Source organism: Saccostrea echinata, unplaced genomic scaffold (assembly GCF_033153115.1).
Source record: "Saccostrea echinata isolate AGI-Se365-2 ecotype Australia unplaced genomic scaffold, CSIRO_AGI_Sech_v1 ptg000030l, whole genome shotgun sequence".
NCBI lineage: Eukaryota > Metazoa > Mollusca > Bivalvia > Ostreida > Ostreidae > Saccostrea > Saccostrea echinata.
In genome coordinates, this window is record NW_026889779.1 from 16,817,695 (window position 1) to 16,842,931 (window position 25,237).

The 25,237-nt window shown below is 35.7% G+C and overlaps 2 protein-coding genes across 2 annotated transcripts in view; both read left to right on the forward strand.

Moving 5' to 3' along the window:
• LOC133197424 (geranylgeranyl transferase type-2 subunit beta-like) overlaps nt 1-25,237 on the forward strand; it is a 163,952-nt gene that overhangs the window by 125,461 nt on the left and 13,254 nt on the right. The window lies entirely within an intron of this gene.
• Nucleotides 14,221-20,408, forward strand: LOC133197421 (LIM domain transcription factor LMO4.1-like). The gene is made up of 3 exons (XM_061333447.1): nt 14,221-14,579; nt 16,396-16,672; nt 19,368-20,408. Exons 1-3 carry the CDS (start codon nt 14,570-14,572, stop codon nt 19,630-19,632), a joined length of 552 nt encoding a protein of 183 aa, XP_061189431.1. The 5' UTR covers nt 14,221-14,569; the 3' UTR covers nt 19,633-20,408.

Consider the following 25,237-nt stretch of genomic DNA (forward strand, 5'->3'; position numbering starts at 1 on the left):
TGAACAAAAGTCCCTATCTTATATTTACAAGGTTATTCGGTATATATCAAGAAGCGTTTTATGAAGTTTAAAATTATCCTGATCACAATCCTAAATTTGAAACTGAAATTATTTTTCAACCCAAGCGTCTGTGTATACTGTGAAGCTTGGACATAAAAGAAGGTCACTTTGACCTCCTTATTGGAATTATATAGTTTATTCGTTACAGAGCATGTCTCAGTTACAATAATTTTATATGTATTTCATTAAAGATCAAATGACGGGGTAATATGCTTTTGACATGACCTTGATATGACCTTGTCAGCACATACAACCTATCATCGAATCAAATGCTGACAGACATTTTTCATACTAATTGTTAGGCCATTATTTATACACTGAACTGTCTACGGATTTCTCCGTTATTACCCGATCATGACAAGGAGCACACGGCGGGTGTGACCGGTCGGCAGGGGATGCTCACTGCTCCATGGCACCTGATCCCACCTATGATGTTTTTGAGGTCCATGTTTGCTCTAATCCAAAATTTGTATTGTTTAATGGACTTTCGAGATTGAATACTGTTCTTTATCTTCATATTTCATGCTACAGTAAAGGTAGTCCGAAATATCTGACGTTTTCCAGGCTTTTTTTCACGATTTTGATATTTTACGTGCCAGGAAAACGTCAGAACCGGCGCCATTACGAAAACTGGAAATTTCACCGTCTCCGACCGGAGATGATTTTCGATACTTCCGAACTGAATTAAATGCCGAACTTACAATTTATCAGTAGCACAATGCTTCAAGTACTCACCAATATCGATGAAAAGAAAATTTCACTCTACATTTCGATTTGGTCTTGCAAGATTTTAAAATGGACGAAATGTAAAGAAAACTCAACCGTCTGATAAAATGTTTTCACAAGATTGTATATTTCATAACAAACCCATATAAACGATGCTGGTGAGTACTAAAGGCATTGCATTATTAATAAGTTGTGAATTCAGCATTTAATTCGGTTCGCAAGTATCGAAAATCAACCCGAGAACGCCGCCTCGAGTTGGAGGCGGCGAATTTCCAGTTTTTGTAATGGCGCCGGTTCTGACGTTTTCCTGGCACGTAAAATATCAAAATCGTGAAAAAAGCCCGGAAAACGTCAGATATTTCGGACTACAGTAAAGGATGAATCAACTGACAAGGTTTGATAATTCTAGGTTGCACACTCTTCACCAAATATTCTGAACATGGCTATATGTTAAGCAGCTATAGCATTCTAAAATGATGTCTAAAAGACCTACTTTTATGTCATGACATCAATTTCTCCCAAGATGCATCAACTTACAAAGATTTAGGCTCTCTCTCTCTCTCTGGTCGATTTGACCCTGACCTGATTTAACTAATTTAGGTATATAAATCCAGATAGGACACACCTTCCTCCAAAGAAACATCGACTATCCAAGTTTGATGGTTTTAGATCTTTCAATTTGCAAGATATGATCCGGACACAATTAGACTATGTATAGCCATAAGATTTGAAAATGAGGCCATCACAACCTTCTTTTGAGTCGCGATACATCTTCTCCCAGATATAAAATGCACCAACTGATCAGGTTTGACGGTTCTAGGTACCACAATGTATAAGATACATTTGTTTGATCTGGTGAATTATGCTTCATCATAATGATCACAAACTTTTATATCATTAGTGGTTTCTACAATACAGACTCATTATCATACTGGTACCCAAAAGTAGACATTGATATGTTAATATGCATTTTCAACACATTACCAGCTTTGCTCCGTGTAGGAAACTGATTCCCAGAATAAGACTTATCGGTAGAGTGTTTCGGGTTTTAATGGTTTACTATAACCGTGCCAGCCTTAACTTAAACTTTTAATTCTCCACGCGCCAGAATGCACATAAGGCTATTTAGCTATCTTTCTACTTCCTCCTGTCCTTGGCCTCTATTTTGGTGGCTTCCATCTGTATCTGGTTCTTTTTCTGTTGTTCTTCTCAAACTGGTCTTGGGTCGTCTCTTTGCACGTTTTTCATTCTTGATGCCATCCTAAAGCTATTCTACATGTCTGTTTTGAGTAGGTGTTACATCCAGTCCCACCTTTACCTTCGGACGTTACAAGTGATGGCATCCATTTCCATTATTTCTTTCATTTGTAACTAGTTCTTGTCATCTGAATCTTATCATTCTTCGTAGGCACGTCATTTGATTGCAGATGCTTTCGTCTGTTTTGGTGGTTTACAAGTTTCGCTTCCATGGAGTAGCAATGGTCTTACCAAACCTTTGAAAAGATGTACTTTTGCTTTCATTCCTGTGTATGTGTCTGTGTGTGTTCCAAATTCTCCATCTTTGAAGTGTCCCACTATAGCCTGTTCTAAATATCCTTGCCTTCATCCCTCTTTGTCTACTACAGAAACTGAATATAAATTAGCTTACATCTTCTACTTGTTCATTGTTTACTGAGATGACCTCTATTCCTGATGTTATGTGTATTTTGGTGTTTTATATTTATTTTCATTCAACATGAGGCCTATTCTTGCTACTTCTGACAATTTCCTGGGGTGTTCCCTCAAATCTTGAAATTTAAAAGAGCAATGCCATCTGCAAAATTTAGGTCTTTTAGTGATGATGTAAAATCCCATTTGATTCCCCTTTTTAGCTCACCTGAGCTGAAAGCTCAAGTGAGCTTTTCTGATCACATTTTGTCTGTTGTCCGTCTGTCCGTCTGTCTGTAAACTTTTCACATTTTCAACTTCTTCTCCAGAACCACTGTGCCAATTTCAACCAAACTTGCCACAAAGCATCCTTGGGTGAAGGGGATTCAAGTTTGTTCAAATGAAGGGCCACACCCTCTTTCAAGGGGAGATAATTAAGAATTAGTGAAAAATGAATAGCATCTTTAAAAAATCTTCTTCTCAAGAACCACAGGGCCAGGAAAGATGAAACTCATATGGAAGCATCCCGAGGTAGTGTAGATTCAAGTTTGTTCAAATCATGACCCCCGGGGGTAGGGCGGGGCCACAATGGAGGATCAAAGTTTTACATAGAAATATATAGGAACAATCTTTAAAAATCTTCTTGTCAAGAACAGTAAAGCCATGAAGAGTCATATTTATATGGAAGCATCCCCAGGTAGTGTAGATTCAAGTTTGTTCAAATCATGACCCCCGGGGGTAGGGCGGGGCCACAATGGAGGATCAAAGTTTTACTTAGAAATATATAGGAAAAATCTTTAAAAATCTTCTTTTCAAGAACAGTAAAGCCATGAAGAGTCATATTTATATGGAAGCATCCTCAGGAAGTGTAGATTCAATTTTGTTCAAATCATGGCTCCCGGGGGTAGGGCGGGGCCACAACGGAGGATCCAAATTTTACTTAGAAATATATAGGAAAAATCTTTAAAAATCTTCTTTTCAAGAACAGTAGAGTCATGAAGAGTCATATTTATATGGAAGCATCCTCAGGAAGTGTAGATTCAATTTTGTTCAAATCATGGCTCCCGGGGGTAGGGCGGGGCCACAATAGAGGATCAAAGTTTTACATAGAAATATATAGGAAAAATCTTCTTCTCAAGAACAGTAAAGCCATGAAGAGTCATATTTATATGGAAGCATCCCCAGGTAGTGTAGATTCAAGTTTGTTCAAATCATGACCCCCGGGGGTAGGGCGGGGCCACAATGGAGGATCAAAGTTTTACATAGAAATATATAGGAAAAATCTTTAAAAATCTTCTTCTCAAGAGCAGTAAAGCCATGAAGAGTCATATTTATACGGAAGCATCCTCAGGTAGTGTAGATTCAAGTTTGTTCAAATCATGACCCCCGGGGGTAGGGCGGGGCCACAATGGAGGATCCAAATTTTACTTAGAAATATATAGGAAAAATCTTTAAAAATCTTCTTTTCAAGAACAGTAAAGTCATGAAGAGTCATATTTATATGGAAGCATCCTCAGGAAGTGTAGATTCAATTTTGTTCAAATCATGGCTCCCGGGGGTAGGGCGGGGCCACAACAGAGGATCAAAGTTTTACATAGAAATATATAGGAAAAATCTTCTTCTCAAGAACAGCAAAGCCATGATGAGTCAAATTTATATGGAAGCATCCTCAGGTAGTGTAGATTCAAGTTTGTTCAAATGATGACCCCCGGGGGTAGGGTGGGGCCCAATGGGGGATCGAAAGTTTTACATAAGAACATATAGAAAAAAAATTTCTTCTCAAGAACAGAAAAGCTATGTTAGTTTTATTGATATGGAAGCATCCTCGGGTAATGTAGATTCAAGTTTGTTCAAATGATGACCTCTGAGATAGGGAGAAGCTACAATGGGGGATCAAATTTTTACAAAGGAATAAATGGGAAAATTCTTTTAAAATCTTCTCAAGTACAACAAATTCATTTGTTATATTGACATGAAAGCATCATCAGGTAGTTTAAAATTCAACCCCCCCCCCCGTTCATTACTGAACTGATTTGTGCCTTAGTCTAGCCAGTGTGCTCAGGTGAGCGATGTGGCCCATGGGCCTCTTGTTTCCAGCTGTTTTCTTCACCACCTAGTCTATCGCAAGAACAAAAGAAACTTGGGCTTAGCGTATAAACCCTGCTTCACATCGCTCATTAAATGGATATTTCATTTTTCTCGATGATTGCACATTTGATACCTTCTTGTATGTATATTCCTCGAACTGCTCGAATAATTTTGTTTGGATGTCCACAGAGAGTTAAGACTTCTCAAATAAAATAAGTGAAGAAAACGAACAGTCGTCGATCTCATAAAACCTACAAACAATACTAATCTGTGAACAGGGCATAAAACGCGGACTTCTGAAAATTCCAGAGGTGGGTTCAGGGTTGATTGATTGTATGTTGTTTTACGTCCCGTTCGAGAATTTTTCACTCATTTAGAGACGTCACCATATACTGGTGAAGGGCTTCAAATTAAGACCTTTACTCGGCACTCAGGTCCATTGAGCCTACCGTGACACGGGGCCTCGGTTTTAAGGTCTCATCCGAAGGACCCGCAACTTTCACTTCAAAGTACCGAGTGCTTGGCGAAGGAATAGCTGCTACCTATTTTTTTATCGACTTTGGTCTGTTGCGACCGTGATTCGAACACACGACCTTCCGATCACGGAGCGAGCGTTCTACCGACTGAGCTACCGTGACGGTTTGGGTCCAGGAGCCTGGGAGGAGTAAGCATCCCCTGTCGACCGGTCACACCGTGATCACTGTGTATTGATCAGGTAAACAGAATGATCTGCAGACAAAATTGATATAAAAAGAAAGGCGTAACAATTGGTATGAAATATGTTAGTCAAAGTGAACAAAAGGTATGCCAACTTACTTTTCCTTAAAAGATTCTTAAGGCTGCATATTTGATCACCTTAAACCCATCGTGGAGATTGAACACAAGACCTTTGAGATATAAAGTTTATAATTTTGCTGAAAGGCCTGTTATTTATTATAGCTATTATTTAATTAATCACCTGCGCATGAGATGACTTCGGAGACTCCCCCACATCAAGTAGCAGAACAGAGTCTCAACACAAAACCCGAGAAGATATGCGTCGGGTTTACTGCGTCTTAGCAGCGTCTAAACCCTTTTAATTATGGCCCAGGCCAAGTAGGCTGGACTTGTCCTTTTATCAAAGTCACTCCTTGAAGTTGAGCGTTTTCAGTTTGGGGGCGTCCCTCCCAAACCTGAGTATCAACAGGTGTGAGACACTTGCAGATGATCGTCCATGCTTGGCATAGCAATATAACTATTTGTGTTTGCATAAGTAAAGTAAGGCGCATCATTGACCCACAACAAAGATGTTGCACATCGATCAATCAGCATGCATTGCATTGCAACGCAAGCACCAATCCTCTTATGTCCCCGATGTGAACGAGCCTTCAGGATCTGGACTGACCACATAATGCATCTCCAGACCCACAGTCAACGGTCCCTCTCTTGACATTGAATCCATGGTCATCCTCGACATCAAAGAAGGAACAAAAATTTGATATTTTAAAATACGTCTGCTGAATGAAGAATAAACTGAAAGATACCAAGTACATAAATGCATTTTGAAGCAAGAACGTCATTGCCATAACTGTGGGGAAGAACTCCTGGCAAGTTGGAAGATATCTCGTTATGCAAACAACATACTAGTATCTGCAGGCAAGATGTTCATGTATAAAACAGATTTTTAAGGTAAGACTTCAGTTCAGCCAATCCTATTGAATAGCGACCATTAGTTCCCCTTCGCAGAAAGAAAATGCCATTTACCTAGATAAGAATTGACTGAAAAAAATCAGAAAGTTTGTGCGAGAGAAAAACGGGCAGAAAGAGGTAACAATGGTTTACACAGTGATCTCAAACAATTCAGAAAAGTTCGAATAGATACTTGAAATTGTAATAGTATTGAATGATAAATATTATTACTTTTTAACATACAAGTAATTCGTCGAAGTTGAATAATAGTTTGTGATTTTATCAAAGACGAGGGGAAGGTTATTGTATATAAAATGTTACTGACTGGAGTCAGATTGTTTTTTAATAGAGTGACATTTCATCCTTGCTTCCAAGTATACAAGCATGTTATACACAAGTTATGTTATATATTGATAATGTAACAAAACCAGTTCATTTGATATCCCATCAATGACTAACACATGAAAATACAGAGGCTTTGTCAGTTGTGACTTCTGAAAAATTTTCTTTCCTCTTCCTTTCTTTCGGTGTATTCTTTAATTGGAGACGCCAACAAAATGGTAATGTAATCTTCGTAATCTTCATGTTAGTCATAAGATGTTATTACGTGACAAGACCGCATCTTTTTGAGAAAGAGAAAAATTACGGAATGCCTTAAAATCGGCAATAAAATAATTGCGTGTGATATTTAAATAAGTTTTTGTCGTAAATTTAATCGCTCAAATATTATCATTGTCCAACGAGCAATGGGTCACAAATTATATTAATGCTATCAATATAGTGTCGCGTTCGTTAGCGTAATTGAGAAAATTGATAATTGCTGGTACGGAAATGTTCTTTGACCGAGCTCTAGCAAAGCTAATTCACGACACACACTCTATAGAACAGCAATACTAATTAAATTTGCGCAAGAATTTCATCAGATCGAACTTTTATCGAACCCAAAGAGAGCGCTTCGGGATCGGGCCGCCATGTAGATGGTGCAATTAATTTATAAGTCAATTCATGAGATGAAACAGATGGTCAAATATACTGCAAATTTGCGAGATCAATACGTTTCTTTCATGAATTAGAACAAGGATATCGTCCGAAATCTAATTTATTACTGAAAGTAACAATTTTTCAATTTAAATATCAGCCCCGTTAGGGCTGACGGTTAGGGAAAATTAGTTTGACAACATTTCATATCAGAAATTCAATGGGAATAACTCCAAGATAGACATAATTTGGTTTGTCAGACGGCAATTACTTGTTTTTCTTGCCGACTCTTTGGAAGCTGAATGTCCGTAGTCATGTAACGGTAGGGATAACGCTCAGAGATTTTTTTTTCTTGATTGACATGGAAATACAAAGTCCCCAGTGCGGTGAGTATAATTCAAAACGTAGGGATAGTAATAACCACAGATGAAGTTTTTAACATTCAAAGGAATTTCGTTGCATGTTTGAAAGTGGTAATGAATAATTGGTGTTTCTTGTCGAATAGGACGCACCATAACCCTTATCATGCAGCAGTTTTTTCCCATTAAGTTTTAAATATCCAAAGTTATCTCCCTTTCTATTATTCATTTTTTTAATTAGAGTCTCCTATTCTTTCTGAATAAATTAATATATGTTTCAGAAGTTTACATGTTTATTGTAGTAACGTTAATATTTTATCTATTTTAGTTAATATTGAGTCAATATTTCGTCAGGGGATAAGCACACCAATCCTAACCGTACAAAGCAAATGCATATACATTAAATGTTCAATACAGACTATATGGGTTCCTTAACTGGTTTCAAACTTGTCATAAATGAGAATAATTATCCATTTTTTCAACGATTAATTCTTCAAAGAAACCTTTGATCCAAGGAACATATTTACTGCTGATGGATTAAGCATTTAATCATTATCGAAAACCTTTATCCATACATAAAATGGAGATGCGCCCGTCTTATACAAAATTGAAAAAACGACAAAGAATAAACCAAAGTCGATATTGTGTCTTTAAATATAATTTCTCAAAGTGAAGTTCAAAGATGTTTGAACAATTTTAATAATGACTTTGTATTGGAAACGATATGTGAAGATAACGTACAGTAATCAAGCTCAAAAGTTCATTGGTACAATACAAATTTAGAGCAAGTGTCTTTTGGGTTTTTTCCTTCAGATGTTTTAACTTAAAGTTCAACAGGGAAAAAATGTTGCATAAGATTTAATCAAGTCAGTACATCCTGGCAATTGAATACATGTGTAACATGATTACAAAAAACCATAGCTTTGAGATGGCATTTTCTATTTAAGTAATAACAAATTCAGATAACCAATACTATTCTCACTTCTATTCAGAGATTTTTTTTTTGCAGAAAGCAGTCGTTATCAAGATTTATTAATTCAGTTGTAACAATAAAATAATTGTTTTCAATGTTACTCTACTAATAAAAATACGTCTACCCAACGGGAAGATAAATATTGGTATTGGCTTTTGATGTCTGTTTCCGTCTACTTGTCTATAGCTCTGTGCCTAGCTGACCGTCTACTTGACTATAGCTGTGTGCCTGACTATTCGTCTACCTGACTATAGCTGTGTGCCTGACCGTCCGTCTACCTGACTATAGCTATGTGCCTGACCGTCCGTCTACCTAATTATAGCTGTGAGGCTAGTTGTCCGCTTACCTGACTCTAGCTACACATGTACCTAGCTGGCCATCTGTCTGACTATAGCTGCGTGCCTTTCTGTCCGTCTTCCTGATTATTGCTTTACGATTGTCTGTCCGTCTACCTGACTAAAGCTATGTGTCCGTCTAATTGACAATAGCTGTGTGTCTGTCTGTCTACCTGAATATACCTGTGTCACTTTCTGTCCATCTATTAGACTTAAGCTGTGTGTCTGACTGTCCATATGGCTGTGTGCCTGCCTGTCACGAAATAATATCCGAACCAAAGTCTCGAACCCTTGATCGGATGGGGTTCAAACTGTGTCATTTTGATGTTAATGATCTAATCATTTGCTATGACCTTGACATAAGGTCATATTTTAAATATCGAATTCTCGTATCCAGGCTAGAACTCTCAAACATTTGACTGACATGGACTCAAATCTTTAGTATATGCTTTCAACGACCTATATGTGTCATGATTTTATTGCAAGGTCATATTTCAAAAGTCAGGGTCAAGGGAATTGTAAACACATTGGCCATTAACTTGCTCTGATTATGTTATTGCTAATAACCCAAAGATGTGTCATTATAATCTTGATTTAAGAAGCAATACATCGTGTCTCAAGAAGCAATCTAAGGTTACTGAAAATGACATTTAGATTCTGAAATTGTGATTGACCATAACACTGGAACTTTTGACTTGAATACATTCGAACTTAAAGCATTGTATATTGTTGATGACCTAGAGGTGTGCTATGACCTTGATTCAGGAGCAAAATTACCTAAATTTTTTTCTCTAAGTTTGATTTTGGTTTTTAAAACTAATATGTGGAGTGGAATGGCTTTCTGATATTTTCTTAGAAACCCACGTTCAGAAATTGTTCAAAAATTGATAATATTTTAACAAAATGCTTCATAAAGACTTCGACTTGGGTGCGAACAAATGTACTTTAATTTCTCTTTCAGGCATTTTACATGTAGGTTCCATAATTTGTGAGAGGAAGTTACCGGTTTTTCTGTTTTTCTCTGATTCGACTTCTTTGTAATTTTTATCTTTTTAATTCAATCCTCTTGAGAATTAACAACATCGAAGAACGAGAGATTTGAAAAAACGATGACTAAGGAGCACTACTTATGGAACCTTAATCCATTTAATCCCATTGCAAGACTGAAATTCTTTAAAATTTGCGTACAGTATTACTGTGATGGTTGACAACGACCAAACAGTAACATCAGGCCTGAACAGGGCTATATGTTGTCTCCTCTGCTCTTTTTAATGGCCATAGACTGGTTCATGAGAGAATCCACCAGAGATCAGATTTACGCCATTAGGTGGAGAATGGAAATCAAACTTAGATGACCAGGGGCACGTTTTACAAAGGAAATTACGACTAAGACCAAAATTTAATTCTGATTATTTCTTCCTATTTTACATTTATTTGAAAATGGTTTTAATCTTTTGAAAAAGAACTTAACAGTACATTTTTATGCTAGCAATTTCAAACAGAATCATCAATGTTACAAAATTTTACAATCAACTAAAATAGTTGGTCTTAATCGTAAGTTCTTTTGTAAAATGGGCCACTGGATTATCTATGTCTCATCCCATCCACCCATCAGCACATTCAGGGGAAAACAACCAAACTCCATAAAACATCTAGAAGTTTAGGTCTGAACATCAACTTAAAGAAGACTAAAATAATGAGAATTCATGCACGGTACAACAACCCCTTACTAGAAAATGGAGGGCGTTTAGAAGATGTAGACTCTCATATATCTGGGTGGCATTGTAACAACATCAGCTAGGAGGTACTGACAAGGATATTACATCAAGAATCAACAAAGCCCGTCATGTGTTTGCCATCTTAAAACCAGTTTGGACCTCCTCCTATATGACTATTAGGACAAAACTCGGGTTCTTTAGTAATCTAAAATCAGTTTTACTATATGATCAGAATACTGGAAGCTCCGGAAAGACTGAAAGTGTTTGTGAATCGATGCCTACGAACCATATTTAAGATCAAATGGCCAAATGTATAGTGTCCAACAACGACCTCAGAGAGATGCCAAGACGGGAAGACATCTTTGTGGAGATTGCAAGAAGGAAGTGGAGATAGGTAGGTCATGTGCTCAGGAAGGATCAGCATGATATCACCAGAGAAAGCATCTTCTGGCAGCCTATGGGAAAAGAAAAAGAGGCGCGCTAAAGACAACATGGCAAAGAACAGCAGAAAGCGAGCTTAAACAGATAGGGTTGCCTTGGAGGACAGTGGAAACACGAGCAGAGGATCGGACTGGGTGGAGGGACTGTGTGGCTGCCTTATGTGCCACCTGGAATGAGAAGACTAAATACAAAAAAAAAAAAAAATACTTCGAGGATCACAGCAACCAATCAAATTCTCGCTACTAATCGATTCTCAAACATGTTTGAATCACTGTGCGGGAGGAATGATGCAAATAGTAACAATAGGAGGAAATATGTTGTATATAAACTGTGAATACGTTTTAGTTTTATAGTCAATGCCAATTCAAGGGTCCTTCGAATTCATGCATTCTTGCATGTCTTTCACTGTACCTTACCCTTGGCCACCAATTTATCACAAAGGTGTGAAACTGATACACAATTTAGCAGTTTATCATATTTCTTGCAACAATATACTTGAAGCAACCTACCTTTGTGCTAATATTGATAACATGTAATGTTTCTTATAAAAAAAAGTGTCTTATCTTTCTTGCTTCATCTTCAAAATGTTCTTAGAACCCTTTCCAAAATCAGTTCTACTGATTGATTTCAATGAAAGTTTCTTTCTTTCTTTTTTTTTTTTAAGAATTGAGATGGGTATTGTTGAACTGAGATGAAGAGAAAAGCGATTGTTTGTTAATAAGGCGCTAAATAGCAAAATGTCTTGACACACAAAAGGGAATTTTCAGTTTAATTTTCTTCTGTTTTTCCTCGATTACCATTCATTGGTTCCGCATCATAATCGGTTAGTTTTCTAAAGTGATAATTGCTTATTACTGTATATATAAGTAAGGTGTTGAAAAATCAACACATTGATTTAATATTACATGTTCCTTGCAATCACTGCTGTATATTATTTATTAACATTACACTGTGAAAGCAACTTAACAAGATAGCAACCGGTGTCCTATGTTAAAGACTAATTTAGCTCTAACAAAGAAAACGACTGAGATGCAGAGAAACATGTGTCTTTAGGCGGTGAGGGGATTTTGCTGGAACCACTGCAGTCTGGCAACCAGGATAACAAGGTAGTTGTATTCTTTTCCGCAGTCACTGCTCCTCATTTGCGCCGAAATTCTGATTATGCAGCGTTTAAATTAAGGATATAATTGGCGTCTTTTTAGACATCATTCTAGAGATCAAATTGGAATTCGTTAACGAGCACCAAATTTATGTAGGGAACCAATTAATTTCAGATGAGGATAAACAAACCAAAATTCTAACGGCGGGTCCTTGTTATACATCCTAATTCTTCTCTTGTCCGTGCGCTCTACACAGTTTATAATTGGCAATTAGAGAGCGGTGGGGGCGCTTGCATCAGGGGAATTTGAGCATTATCTTTTCAATAGAGTTGTTTCACATTAATTACATCGAATCCGTCAGTGCCCATTATAACAACGTCCAATTATTGAGGGTTTATGTACTTGTCGATTCCCCCTTCTTTTCTTGCGTGGCGGTATAATTTGGGGATTTGCGGTCGGGCGGATTACCCCGTCCCATGACCAACTGATTCAGAGAGTGAAAGTTTTCCCGTAAATAGTTAAATTTTACCCATACACGTATTTCTGCAAGACTGAATGCTTGCGTACTTGCTTGTCTAAATTAAATTACCAGTATGTTTATGCAAAATTGAATTTTCCGTCGAAATTTTACATCAAATTTGAAAAGAGCTATTCTCTGCTAATAATATGAGGAATATCTACTTAATTTTACTACATCCACCATGTGTTCGGTGTCCTTGAAAATTCAGAAATATTTATAGTGATCGTAAGAATAAATGTTTTTTAATAATCCTTTTACTTAGTTCTCATGTATCGTTTATATTTATTGTATTGATTTATATGATAAAGAATCAGTTTTAATACATCGTCTCCTTTTCTTTCTGTCTGTGTGTGTTTTGCAAAATAACGTATGATATTTTTCAAATGGAGGGATTGGTTGGCCTGCATGAATAAACATGTAAAAAAAAAAATTACGCAAATTGAATATAGTACTGAGTATTTATTAATCATGAAGACTTCACTGGCAATTGAAAATTGATTATTAATTATTTAGAAATTTTATTTCAGTGTCATTTCTGAGTTATAAATAGTGTTTGGTTGCCTCCTTGTCACATATTTGCCATGTGATTTTTGTGCTGAGGGATCTTTTTTATGTAAACATAATATGTTTTAGATCTAATTTGGCAGCAGTAGTCAATAAAACAATTGCTAAGTCTCTAATTAACAGAATACAAAATTAACTTTGCACAAAAGAATCATTTTTAACAATTAATTTTTCGCATTATTTGCTGTTTTGTACTTTTATGCTACCCTAATCTCCCCGACTGCAAACAAAATTAATTAAAACGAATGAGTCAGTGGCGTTCTATCAGTTGATTGTGGGACAGATTAATGATATCATCTGCTAATTGTCGGTAATGAAATGTGAAAGAGGAATGCGTACCCTGGATTCAAATTCTATGCATACATTGATTAATTAAAGCTATCGGCATCCACTCTGTTTACAACATTTAATTTCCCAGAGCTAATGAACTTGACTTCTTCTATTGTATAAGTCCATTAGAATCGGCTTTTAAGTACTTATAAAAACTTGTTGGCACATTTTAGTTTTCTGTAATCCTCGTATGACACCCGAGAATGGCGCAGAATTGTAAGGTGCGAATCCAAAAGAATCGCAGAACAATAGAAGCTTTGAGACTGATAAACCCCGAGGAATCTTTCAGTTTTCTTTTGGCATCTCTAATGAATTCCTAGGAATATCAATATTTCGGTGACAAGGCTAATTACTTTGCAGTTTGTATGTAAATATTGACTTGTGAATTAACATTACACGTTTCCTTTGCTAAGAAAATATTCTTTGTATTCTGGGTAATTGATTTCGCAGATAGATGAAAGGGTTATATAATTTCATAGTACACAAACCAATTAAAGTTATTCTCCATTAAAAGACACAGAGCAATAAAGAACTTTTTTGATCGACACAACTCTATTAAAATCTGTTTAAAGATTTATAAATGCTTTTAACAATACTAAACGAAAACTTCCCATTAGCTTTGTTTACATAGGGCGGGACTACTTTCCGCTCCATTCAACGTTTAATGTAACGCGTCTCCTGATTGGTTGTACCCTAATGACTAATAATCCATTCGCTCTCCAGATGTGGTCTATTCTCAGTCAATATTTTATAAAATAGTCGGACCCCACAATCGTGAAAAGCCGATATGATTTGAGATAGTGTTCGGATTGTGTGACTGTCAGTTAGCAATTTCTTACCAGAACTTGGATTTGCCAGTAGTGATTTTTCACGGGTTTTCATTAAAATTTGAGCAGGTTAACTTTTTGTGATTTATTTTAATCCCACGTGGTGGCTTAAAACTTGTGTTGTCAACACACAGTTCGATCAATAAACACGCTGTCGTTTATTGTGTTTAATTTCCTTGTATAAATCGTCTGCTTGGGAAAACTTGATTCTATGTGACAATCTAGTTCTCGGACGATGACGAATGGTATGTAAAATCGTTGTCTCTTTTTCGAATTTTCTAGCAACGTTCTTGGAATGCAGTCTCTAATTTGGTTAGCAGACCAAGAATGCATATTATTTCGAATGCTGTGCACTTGTATACATTTCTTTCATAGCATAAAAATGACTACTAATCACAATGTTTGGAGGCATTATGGGTATTTCTTTATTTTGTTTTACTTGCAAAATATGATAATGGAACTTAAATACTTTTCCCCAATCACTTTAATAATGTGAGCAATAAAAAAATCAGTAAAACTACTAAAATGAATCTGTACACATGTTTTTTTAGTGCTAATCTTGTATTCTTTCTGGAATGTTTAAAGACATCATTCATGGTAATAAACTGTCACTCTGAATAAACATTGAAGCTACAGGTTTATAAGACGAACACCTCGCTGCATGGTGTTTACCCATTACACACCTTGTAGTCTGTATTGCTGTGGAAGGCTTGTAAATTTTTCATTTTCCCTCCCGATTTATAATATCTTATATACTACATGTTCCCTATTTGTTACTGAAATGGTCGTGTTACATTACTAGGCCTATTATTCCTGGTTCATTACTGAGATGTTTCTAACTAACCAAGTTGTCCGTGGTAGTGAATAGTGGAGTATAATCATAGTCCACAGAAACGATTCTTTATCAAAAGCTAAACTAAACATTGAAAACGCTTGATGAGATGGAATGCTGGATAGTAATACACTAACTGGCAAATTACCTCCAATTTCTAGACGTGTGTTTGTGTAGATGCGGGTTAAACCTACCTTTCATCATTTACAGACGGTATACTTTTTCTTGTTCATTAAGACGCAACCTTATAATATATAGCTTGATTGCTGCTTCTGAAACTTTTTTCTCTTTCAGCCATATGATCAGGAACAGCTGTCATAGGCTCTGATGTTTGATATGTTTTTAAGTGGTTGATTATATTGCGTGATGCAGAGGCTGTGTGGGTTCATTAGCAATACTTAATTCGTTCTCTTGCTCTACTTTGTCTTACTTCTTCAAGCTACTCAATGGAGAATGTACGCACGAGAAGAAAAGCATGCATTGTAACTGTCGCACGCATTGTGTTGATTAAGATGCCCCCAGTAAGTACACCAAATTTCTTGACATTTACATTGGAAACTCGATCAAGAGCAAAGAGATAATATCGATACTCCTTGTACTCTCTCGAAAACTCTTCTCCGTGTGCACTTTGTGCAGAACATTTCTAGATCTCTAGGAACAAGGGGATCCTCCAAGTACCAAAGACAAGGTGTGCTTTCTCCAACTCGTCACTTTGTTTGAAAAGGGATTTGTCTATATTAACATAAAACCAAGATCCGCCCTGCCACTTTCCTATCTGTGTATTTGGACTGATGGCGGTGTTTTATAGGTATCGTTCCGTCAATGTGATTGATCATTGATTACTGTCAATTCACTTTTATTATGATAACTGCCACACAAAAGTTGACCTCGGGTCACGCACATAACGTCTAATTAGCGTTATGGCTCCGTATGATTAAACCGACGCTACAGTATAGATAGACACAATCTTCTCGACTGTCTAACTATGTAGGTAAAACATTTGAGATATTCTGAAAACGTGATTTCAAATTTTTCTTTGTTTAAAGCAGAAACCACTTATTTTACATCATATAAACCTTGCTAGATATATCGGAGCTTGGGATATCTCCGATTTACACCCATTTCCTGTTAATCGCTTCATATGTCAGTTACAGCTTGTTATACATGTATATAAATTCACATCTGTATCATGTAAAATCATTGATCAATATATTTCTTCAAATTTTAAGGAACAGACGATAGTTCGATTACCCTCGTAAACGGAACAGGAGGTATGTCACAGGGAATTGGACCAGCTTCCAACGCCCCAACAGATGGATACAGTGCCCCCATCAAGGCTTGTGCGGGGTGCGGATCTAGGATAAGTGATCGCTTTCTTCTTCATGCGATGGAACGTTTCTGGCATACAGGGTGTTTAAAATGTTCCTGCTGTCAAACGAATCTGGAGCAGCTAGGTTCCTGTTTTACTAGGGCGGGCATGATACTGTGTAAAAATGACTATATGAGGTAAGTCAAATGAAGTCAAAAGTAATTTACTGCATTGGTTTGTGATGCTAAAAAGGTAAGCATTTCTAGTCAGATATTTTCAAGGAAAAAAAAAGACTTCTGACATCAATTCTCACAACGGTGCCTACTATAACTATAGATTCTCAACTTCTCTACCCATTGCATGTCATTCGCCCTATCTAATTAACTCTATTACAGCCCCAAATTAATTCGGAGTGTTAAAAACTATCGAACTCTTTTTGCATTGCTATTCATGTTATTTCTACATGAGCTGTAGCCATCTCCCCCGTTTTTCAATTTCCTTCTCTCTCATTATAAATTAATTGGATATTTCTATTACTTTGGTTTGTAGCCGAAATTCGGTGCGCTGCGAGGGATCTTTCGTTAATAAAACATATATCTCCCTAATTGAACGTTCATTAGAAACTCTAACGACCGACTACGTATGAAAAACACATGGGTAAACCAATCTCGCATCAAATTTGTGAAAAGTAAACGAAACAAGCCCCTTGTCTGAAAATCTTGTGTATTCAAGAAATAATGGAGGCACTTTGGGGTTTATTAAAGCATAATTTGATAAAAACGGTTACCTCTTACACTCTTTTGAAGTCCTCCATTCACCTCTGCCATGAGTATTTGCCAGCCTTTTATTGTACATTTATTTCTGTGTATTTTTCATTAAGAAATAGTTTAGTTTGGATACAGTTTTAATTAAGACTAATTTGTATCCTCCAACTTCGACCAATTTATAGCAAGGCATTATTAATGGACTGTTAAATGGGAGAAGGTTTAAAAAAATAGAGAAGTTATGAATTGAAGTTAATTTGTTATTAAAGTAAATACCACCAATATTCTAAGGATGAAATGAAGTGTCGGACGAGTATGAAATGAAAAGATTTAATCATTTTGGCAAACAGAAAATAAAATATCGAATCATATGGTGAGGCTAGAAGATAACCGAATCAGCTTATTAAGGAGGCACATCTGCTCGGAATTGCCGGTGGTTATGGTTAATGAAGTGGGATTGAAGGTGGAGACCATTAATGGCTCCAGAAATATTTACCAAAATTTTAAAGCCAAGAAGAAACTTTGGAATTAATTTAACTCCAGAGTGGTTTTGCTACTTGATAAACAGGAATAAAATAGGTGTTGTAACACTTCATTTATATATGAAGAATGTAAAAAAAAAAAATCATATATTTCCATAACTTAGGATACCACGAGATTTTAGGGTGAATTCTGTATAAATTATCAAATTGCACTTAGCCATGCTGCGATGAAAATCAAAATCTGCGCTAAAATTTCTTAGAGACAAGCTAGATACCCAGGTACGTATGCAAATTTATTTCGAAGTCTTTTTTTCAAAGACAGATGCGATTTTTCTGGGTATAGACAACAAATAATGGTACCGTGTTATTTCTCTTTACAACTTCAAGTTCTATGCTATTTTTCTAGTTTTGCTGCAAGCATCTGATAATGTATAAATTCTGATTTGTTTTTGAAGTTTTAAATAGGGAGTGCTCGAACTCGAAATATTTCTCCCCAGAGGTGATGGACGTGGAATAGATGCCAGAAATATGACAATAAAGTATCTTAATATTGCTGTTTACATTTTAGCAAACATCTGATAATTAAAACACAAAACAGATGCAAGTTTTTAATGAGACGTAACGTTGTTCCTGCTGTCAATTTTTGTTACCGGAAAGGGAACACGCGGCGCAAGGTCGGGAAACAAAGTCCAGAACCGAGTATGCGACTCATTACTATCCGGGAGATCAATGTCAATTTTCCTTTATCAATGTTAGATGAATATTTGATAAGAATATTCTAAATGGAGTCCCGATTAATTGATTTGATATAGACCTCATCTTGTTGATAATTTTGTCACCGATATTGTTCAAAGGTCAAAGCTAAATACGCTATTTATTAGAGAATAACTTCATTAATGAAATAATGCGATGACATGACATGGGCGATCTAGCTTGTTTTGTTCAAATGTACCGTCTCAGCACAGTTTTATTCTCGAGTCATATGGCATCCGGATTTTTAATTAAAATATTAATTTTGCACAACGTGGAAATTGCTATCTTCTTATCTAAAATGATTGACTAGGGAAATGCAATACGAGGTCTTTAAATACTATGTTCAATTACTTCAGTTTTGATGAATAATTCGATATTACATTTATTAAATTCAGAATCAATGCCAGTTATTAAATATATTTAATTTGATATTAGACCCTTCACCCAAGGCTGTAAGTCATGAGAAATAGAGAAAAAAATACTTATCATGCCACTTTATTAAAATGTGAATGGAGAATATATATTAAATTAATGAGAGAGAGAGAGAATGTAACAATGTTTCATCTCTTTTTCACTTGCGCGATTAATTTACTGTTAAACCGTATGGTTCATTTGTATTGTGAAAACTTGGAGAAAGATTTGATGTATAACAATGGAGAAACAGCTGTTTTAACAATCGATGCTGTTTGTCCTGCATCTAAATAATGCAAAGAGGTATTTTCTAATTAAGAGACGCAAAGTGCGTTAAATTGCAGTTAAAATTGCCCCTTCATATTTTGTTTCCTGGATAATTATCTTTCGTTTATTGTTACACCCTCTTATTCATCATTATCAACATTAAAAGGCTTTAACATTTGATACATTGGTCTCAAAAAAAGAACTTTATATTTCAGATTATTTTGTTCCGGTGGATCATGCGCAGTGTGTGGACAAAGTATTCCCGCCAATGAAATGGTCATGAGAACACAAGGGAACGTTTATCACCTCAAATGTTTCAACTGCTACACGTGCAATATGCCTCTTGCCCCCGGTGACCGATTTGGGGTGGTAAATGGCAATATCATATGTGAAAACGATTATTCCAAAGCTAATGTGAAAGGTCAAGTGAACGGAAATTCGCGGAGTCACAAATTTCGCGGCATCATACAATCAACGTAAATTGAATGTGACAGAAGAAAGATAATTTTGTGCCATTTCAGTATAAAATATATTTCAAGAAGCTTGAAAAACTTCATTTTTCCCCCTGTTATTTCACTGAACTCTGCATTTTTTGAAAATTTATTGTAAGTGCTCCTAAGGCACATCGTACAATTGTTTTATGGAAACTGTTAAATTTGTTTTCTTTTCTTTTGGTGTTACATTTTGTCTTGAGTTCATTGTAGTGCCCTTCTTTCTACTTTCATGGTTTTGTTCTCACCTTGGTAACAGTTCAATACTTTGGTTTTTAAAGCAATTAAATTATTTGAGTTATGATATTTTGTCTTGAAAAGTTACCACAGTATATATTTTACAGCATATGCGTAACTTTTCATTGGAACATTCCATATACATGTACTTGAATAACATTCTTTTTGTAATAAAGCAACACATTATGAATGCCCAGTCTGAACAAAATATTCAGAATTTGGCAAGAATGGGTCGAATATTAAAGTTAAACTTAACGTTATGTCATATTATTTTTCTCATTTGTGTTGTTCTTTTGCTACAGTCATGTTTTTCAGTGCTGATGTGGTAAACCGAAACCACGCTACTCTGTTTAATTGTTATATCATGTACGTACACCGGCTTCAAATGTGTCGTGTTCGTGAAAATAATGATATTTTACTTAATATGTACATTTTCATAATGTAATCTGTTGTTGATAAATATATTTGTCACGCCTTCAAGTGAACGTTTTGTCTTGTTTATTTCAGAAATAAAATAATGAAATTGTTTTTCTTTTATCATTCCAGAGGGAGCGTACCGTTCTGTAAAAATATTATTGATAATTAATACCACTAGAGATGTTATGACAATAAATTAACTTTATGCAAGAATGGTTTCCTATTAAGATGTCAAATGATCTCTGAAGCGGAGAAAAGAGACGATAGAAATTTTAACACCAGCAATTCACACACTTCAATTTGTGGAAATGAAACATAAAAATATTTCAGGGAGAAAATCTGTTATTGAGATTTTTTTTTAAATTAATTGAAATACTACGCCCGCTTAATGTTACATTTACTGTTTCACACTTGGGCTAAAAAAAGATTCTTCAGATGAATGATGGTTTATATGTTTGTTTTACTTACATGTTTTGGAAATGTCCTTGAACTTTTAATTTTGTACTATTAGTAAATATGGAGAATGAAAAGAGAAACTACTAGGCAAAGAAAATCAAGCCTGCAAGAGAGACTAATCCTTGAGCACCATTGCAGTTAACCAATAAGAAGTTAAGATGCATACATGTACAAGATTCATCGACGCCTAGATGTTGTCCGAATTCACAGGAAAACAAAGCTGTCAAATGAAATTGTGCAAGACTAATCGCGTTAATAAACTATTTTACAGTTTTTTTTTATTCTGTCAACGATAGGGTTTACTTGACGATTATGCAAGAACAATGCATAACTATAATGTACAGACAACGATATCAAACTGTTCCATCTTCATTGGCGCATGCGATGCACTAATGCATTAAACCATTGCAGATATCCCATCAGCGTATAAGTACTGGATTGGATAATTCGCGCGTTTTCTATATTTCCGTATTGGTACTAATTGTCCCTGATATTGATCTACTCTGGTAAAATACAGATGATCTAAAGGTCAAGGTTGAAGGCAGTATTGATGAAGCTTAATTTATATTAATCCTAAGCGTGGGGCATTCATTTCCTTGATTAACTAGATTTCTTCCTCCTGAAATAGTCTCTAATTTACTTTTTTTCGCTTTCTCTTGTGTTTTTGTGTTCCATTGCATTCAAACTTTGATTTTTGTAACGACAGACAATGTAGACAGTAACTGAAATTATCGAGTTAATTATTTAAACCTATAACTGCTATCTATTCATTTCCGTTTCGCTGAAGAAAATGGCCCTGCAACACTGTCATGTTATATTTGATCGAATGTTCATCTATAAGATATGATGTCCTTTGTTACAGTGCTGGAGAAATCAAATACATTAATGTGATACGTTCAATCCACGTGGTTATGTTTTAAACGACGTGTATATTAAAATCTATAAAGTAAATCGATATTTAATCATAAATTGCACGGAATAATCTAATCATATATATTGCACTCTACATATTAAATTGATGATTGCAAAATGAAGTTGGAGACGATGATAAATCCACGATGAGTCGATGGTTAAAGTATGGCAAGATTACGAAATTCAATTCATTAGATGCGTTTCTGCGAAAGTAATTCTGCTGATTTGATTATAAGAATGATGAGATTAAACTAAACTTCAATCTTCCAAAAGAAAAAAAAATCACTTTGGAAGCTACTGGAGTTTCACAGGATCTCTTGACTTCTTTCGCAGTTTTGGGAAAATTACGAAGTCAACTTCCCACCCTTGTTACAGAAATGACGCGAATGAATATATAGTTTTATTACCGAGTGAAATAAAACAGATTTCTTTATTTTCCAGACCACATGGGAATTCTATCTGCGATGTAAGTGGCATTATCATAGTAAATTGACCCTTGATAGTAGACGCTTACTGGCAGCCGTTTTCAAGTCATTTGTTTAAGGTGAATATGCGCCAAAAGTCTACGCAAATCGATTTTTGTTACATGTGCATAGAATCGTTTTATTTACCTTAAGCTAGACATGCTATGACAAATATTTATATCACTTGACATTTGGCCTATTTTGATCTGCTAATCTCACTAATTGCCAAATTACCAAGATAAAAAATATCTGTGAGTGAAACATCGCCACTGGGGTTTATTGGCAATTTGTAGGAAATCCGCTGTGTAAATATCAATAAACGCGAAAGCAAACATTGATATTGTAACAATATCATCAGTGAAAGAGATTAATTATACAATTAACAAATGTAACAATAAAATACTAAAATTTATTTCGAGGATTTAATTTTTCCTCTAATTTTGAAACAGATTTTCACGAAATGGGAGTTATGTATTACAATTTTGTGGGATTGTCAAGGCCAAAGGTGCATTAACCCAGTAATGGATGGTATGTTGACCAATTTACACAAAATAATTTGTCTATCCAAGCAGACCATTCAAAATGGAAAGAAAACAAAACAGTGCTAATACCCCTTTCCCTAGTACAAATGTAGAGGGATAGAAAAACTTAATTATCAATCTGTATTATCTTGCGGGCTAATAGCTAAAATACCCAATCTCTTGCGAGGAGTGATGGCAAATATACCTAATTGATAGAAAGATGTCAAATTGTTTACAAACTTGATGGGTAAACATCAATCCAAATCACCGGAAATGTGTTCTAACCGGAAGTGAATCGCAGATAAAGAAGTTCAGGTAAAACAGGAATGCTGTCAATATGAAATGCAGCAATTTGATTAGTTGTAAAATAACAGGTATAAGAATGATAAACGCAAGGAAGATTGGAAACTTAATAACTATTTAACCACCAATTTGTCATGTTTGCACATCACACAAGAGAACTATTTGATAACCAATTACCATTCAGGTTCCTGAGCTAATGGTCTACAAATATTTGGACACTGAGAGTGACAATTGCCCTATTTTACTTCGAAATTAGTTTAAGAAATCTGCACTTTAACGACAAATTTCGTGTGAATGTCTCGGAAACTGGATAAAATATACCTGAATTACGCTTTGGTAAATATGTACAGTTTTCACTGGCTTCAATAGAAGAAGTAACAGTTTTTTTTGTCGTGCAAATGTCCCGATGTAATTTGTTTACTTGACGATATCTACTAGTAGGGCTTTGATATCAAAGTATGGGATTCGCTGTTCGAATGGATTCCAGTGAATGTTAATTTGTGAAAATAATTGACTCGCCCCAAAAATCTAATACAATTTGACTAACACCAGGATTACCCCCGCGAGAGGAGGCTTCGACTTGTACATTCTGGGCACTTTCCAGTCCGATGCCTCGAATTGCTAAATATTGGCATTTGTAAATGGACGTCCTAATGCAAGATTGACGAAATTTCCATTTGTCGAGCACTAATTGAATACCGCGGAAAAGTTTTAAGTGGAATTATCAACAAAAGTGTGATCTTATCATTTCCTAGACCTTCTTAGGCCAGGACAAGCATAAGTGGTATATACACGGGCAATTAAAAAAATTCAAGACTTTCATCCCGTGTCTGTCTGAATATTTTCCTTACACTTTAGAGGGGATCGCGTTGTTTGAAAATGTATTTGGATTTGGAATTACGAGTTCATTATGGCTAAATCAAATTTTGTTGGCTTTCCTGGGTAATGCCTGTGTATATATTAACAGTGAGACAACCTACATGTACATCCCAAATAAGATAATTTATATCTCATTCTGTAGCAATAACTTTAAGTGACCTCGTGTGTCAGTCTGGGTAGTTTACACAATATACATTTATTAGGGGTTTTTTTATATAGAAGTAGAAAAAACCAAAACAATTCAGTGGAAAATTGTGTTGAAATATATGTCATGCACACATGCATTTCCTTTTCAAATTTCTTCCAACAAATCTTAATCACTTTCACGTAAAAATTTTATTTAGATTTGATAAATTTTAATATACTTTCATCTTTAATCAAAGAAAGTTCTTGGATGTGTTCATTTTCTCACTTCATTCTTGAATAACATTTGAGAGATGTCAACGTTGACCTTTAGCAACCCGCAATGCCTTTGTCTTTGACGACATCTTGCACAAACCAATGGACGCTTATGGCAAAGGAATACCTGTAGTCCGTTTGACAAAATGTATCCATGGAAATAGTCTATTTGAAGTTTGAGATTGCTAGTTTTATACGGAGTTCAATAAAGTACATACCCTTTGTCGTGGGATGTTCAAAGTATACGTTATTTAATTCTTTGATGACGAGTTCGACCCCTTTTTTCGAAACAAAGATTGGTCTTCGACTGAGTTTTTTTTTTGTCGTCTCTGAAGCAGCTGCGATAATCCTTCAGCTCACGTGTATTTTCCATATGTGTTGTCAATGTTGCTATTTTTTCCTTTATTATTTTCTTTAGTTGCTTTTATACTCGTCAGATACTGGTGATATGTGGGCAATGTTCACAGATGTCTTTTTTAGCTCACCTGAGCCGAAAAATAATCAGATAGTGTCCGCGGCGTCCATCTACCTGTGTGTAAGTCGTGTGTTGTCTTTTTCGACTGACTTCTCCAGAACCAATGGGCCAATTTCAACCAAAATTGCCACCTTAAAGCGTACTTACGTTAAAGGGATTCAAGTTTATTCAGAATAAAGAACCGCCCCGTCTTTCAAGGGGAGATAATCAAGAATTTGTGAAATTTGGTGGCGTCTTTTTAAAAATCTTTTTCTCAAGAACCACTGGGGCAGAAAAGATGAAACTTATATAAAAGCTTCCTGACAAAGTTTAGATTCAATTTAAGTTTGTTCAAATCATGGTGCCTGGGATATGGTGTGGCCACAATAGGGGAAAAAGTTTTAAATGGGATTATAGGAAAAATCTTTTTAAAATTTTCTAAAGAATGTCAAAACCATGATTAGTCCTATAAATATGAGATCATCCTCGGGAAGTACCTCCACTCCATGATTAGTTATATTACTGTGCATGCATCATTAGAATCAAAATTGT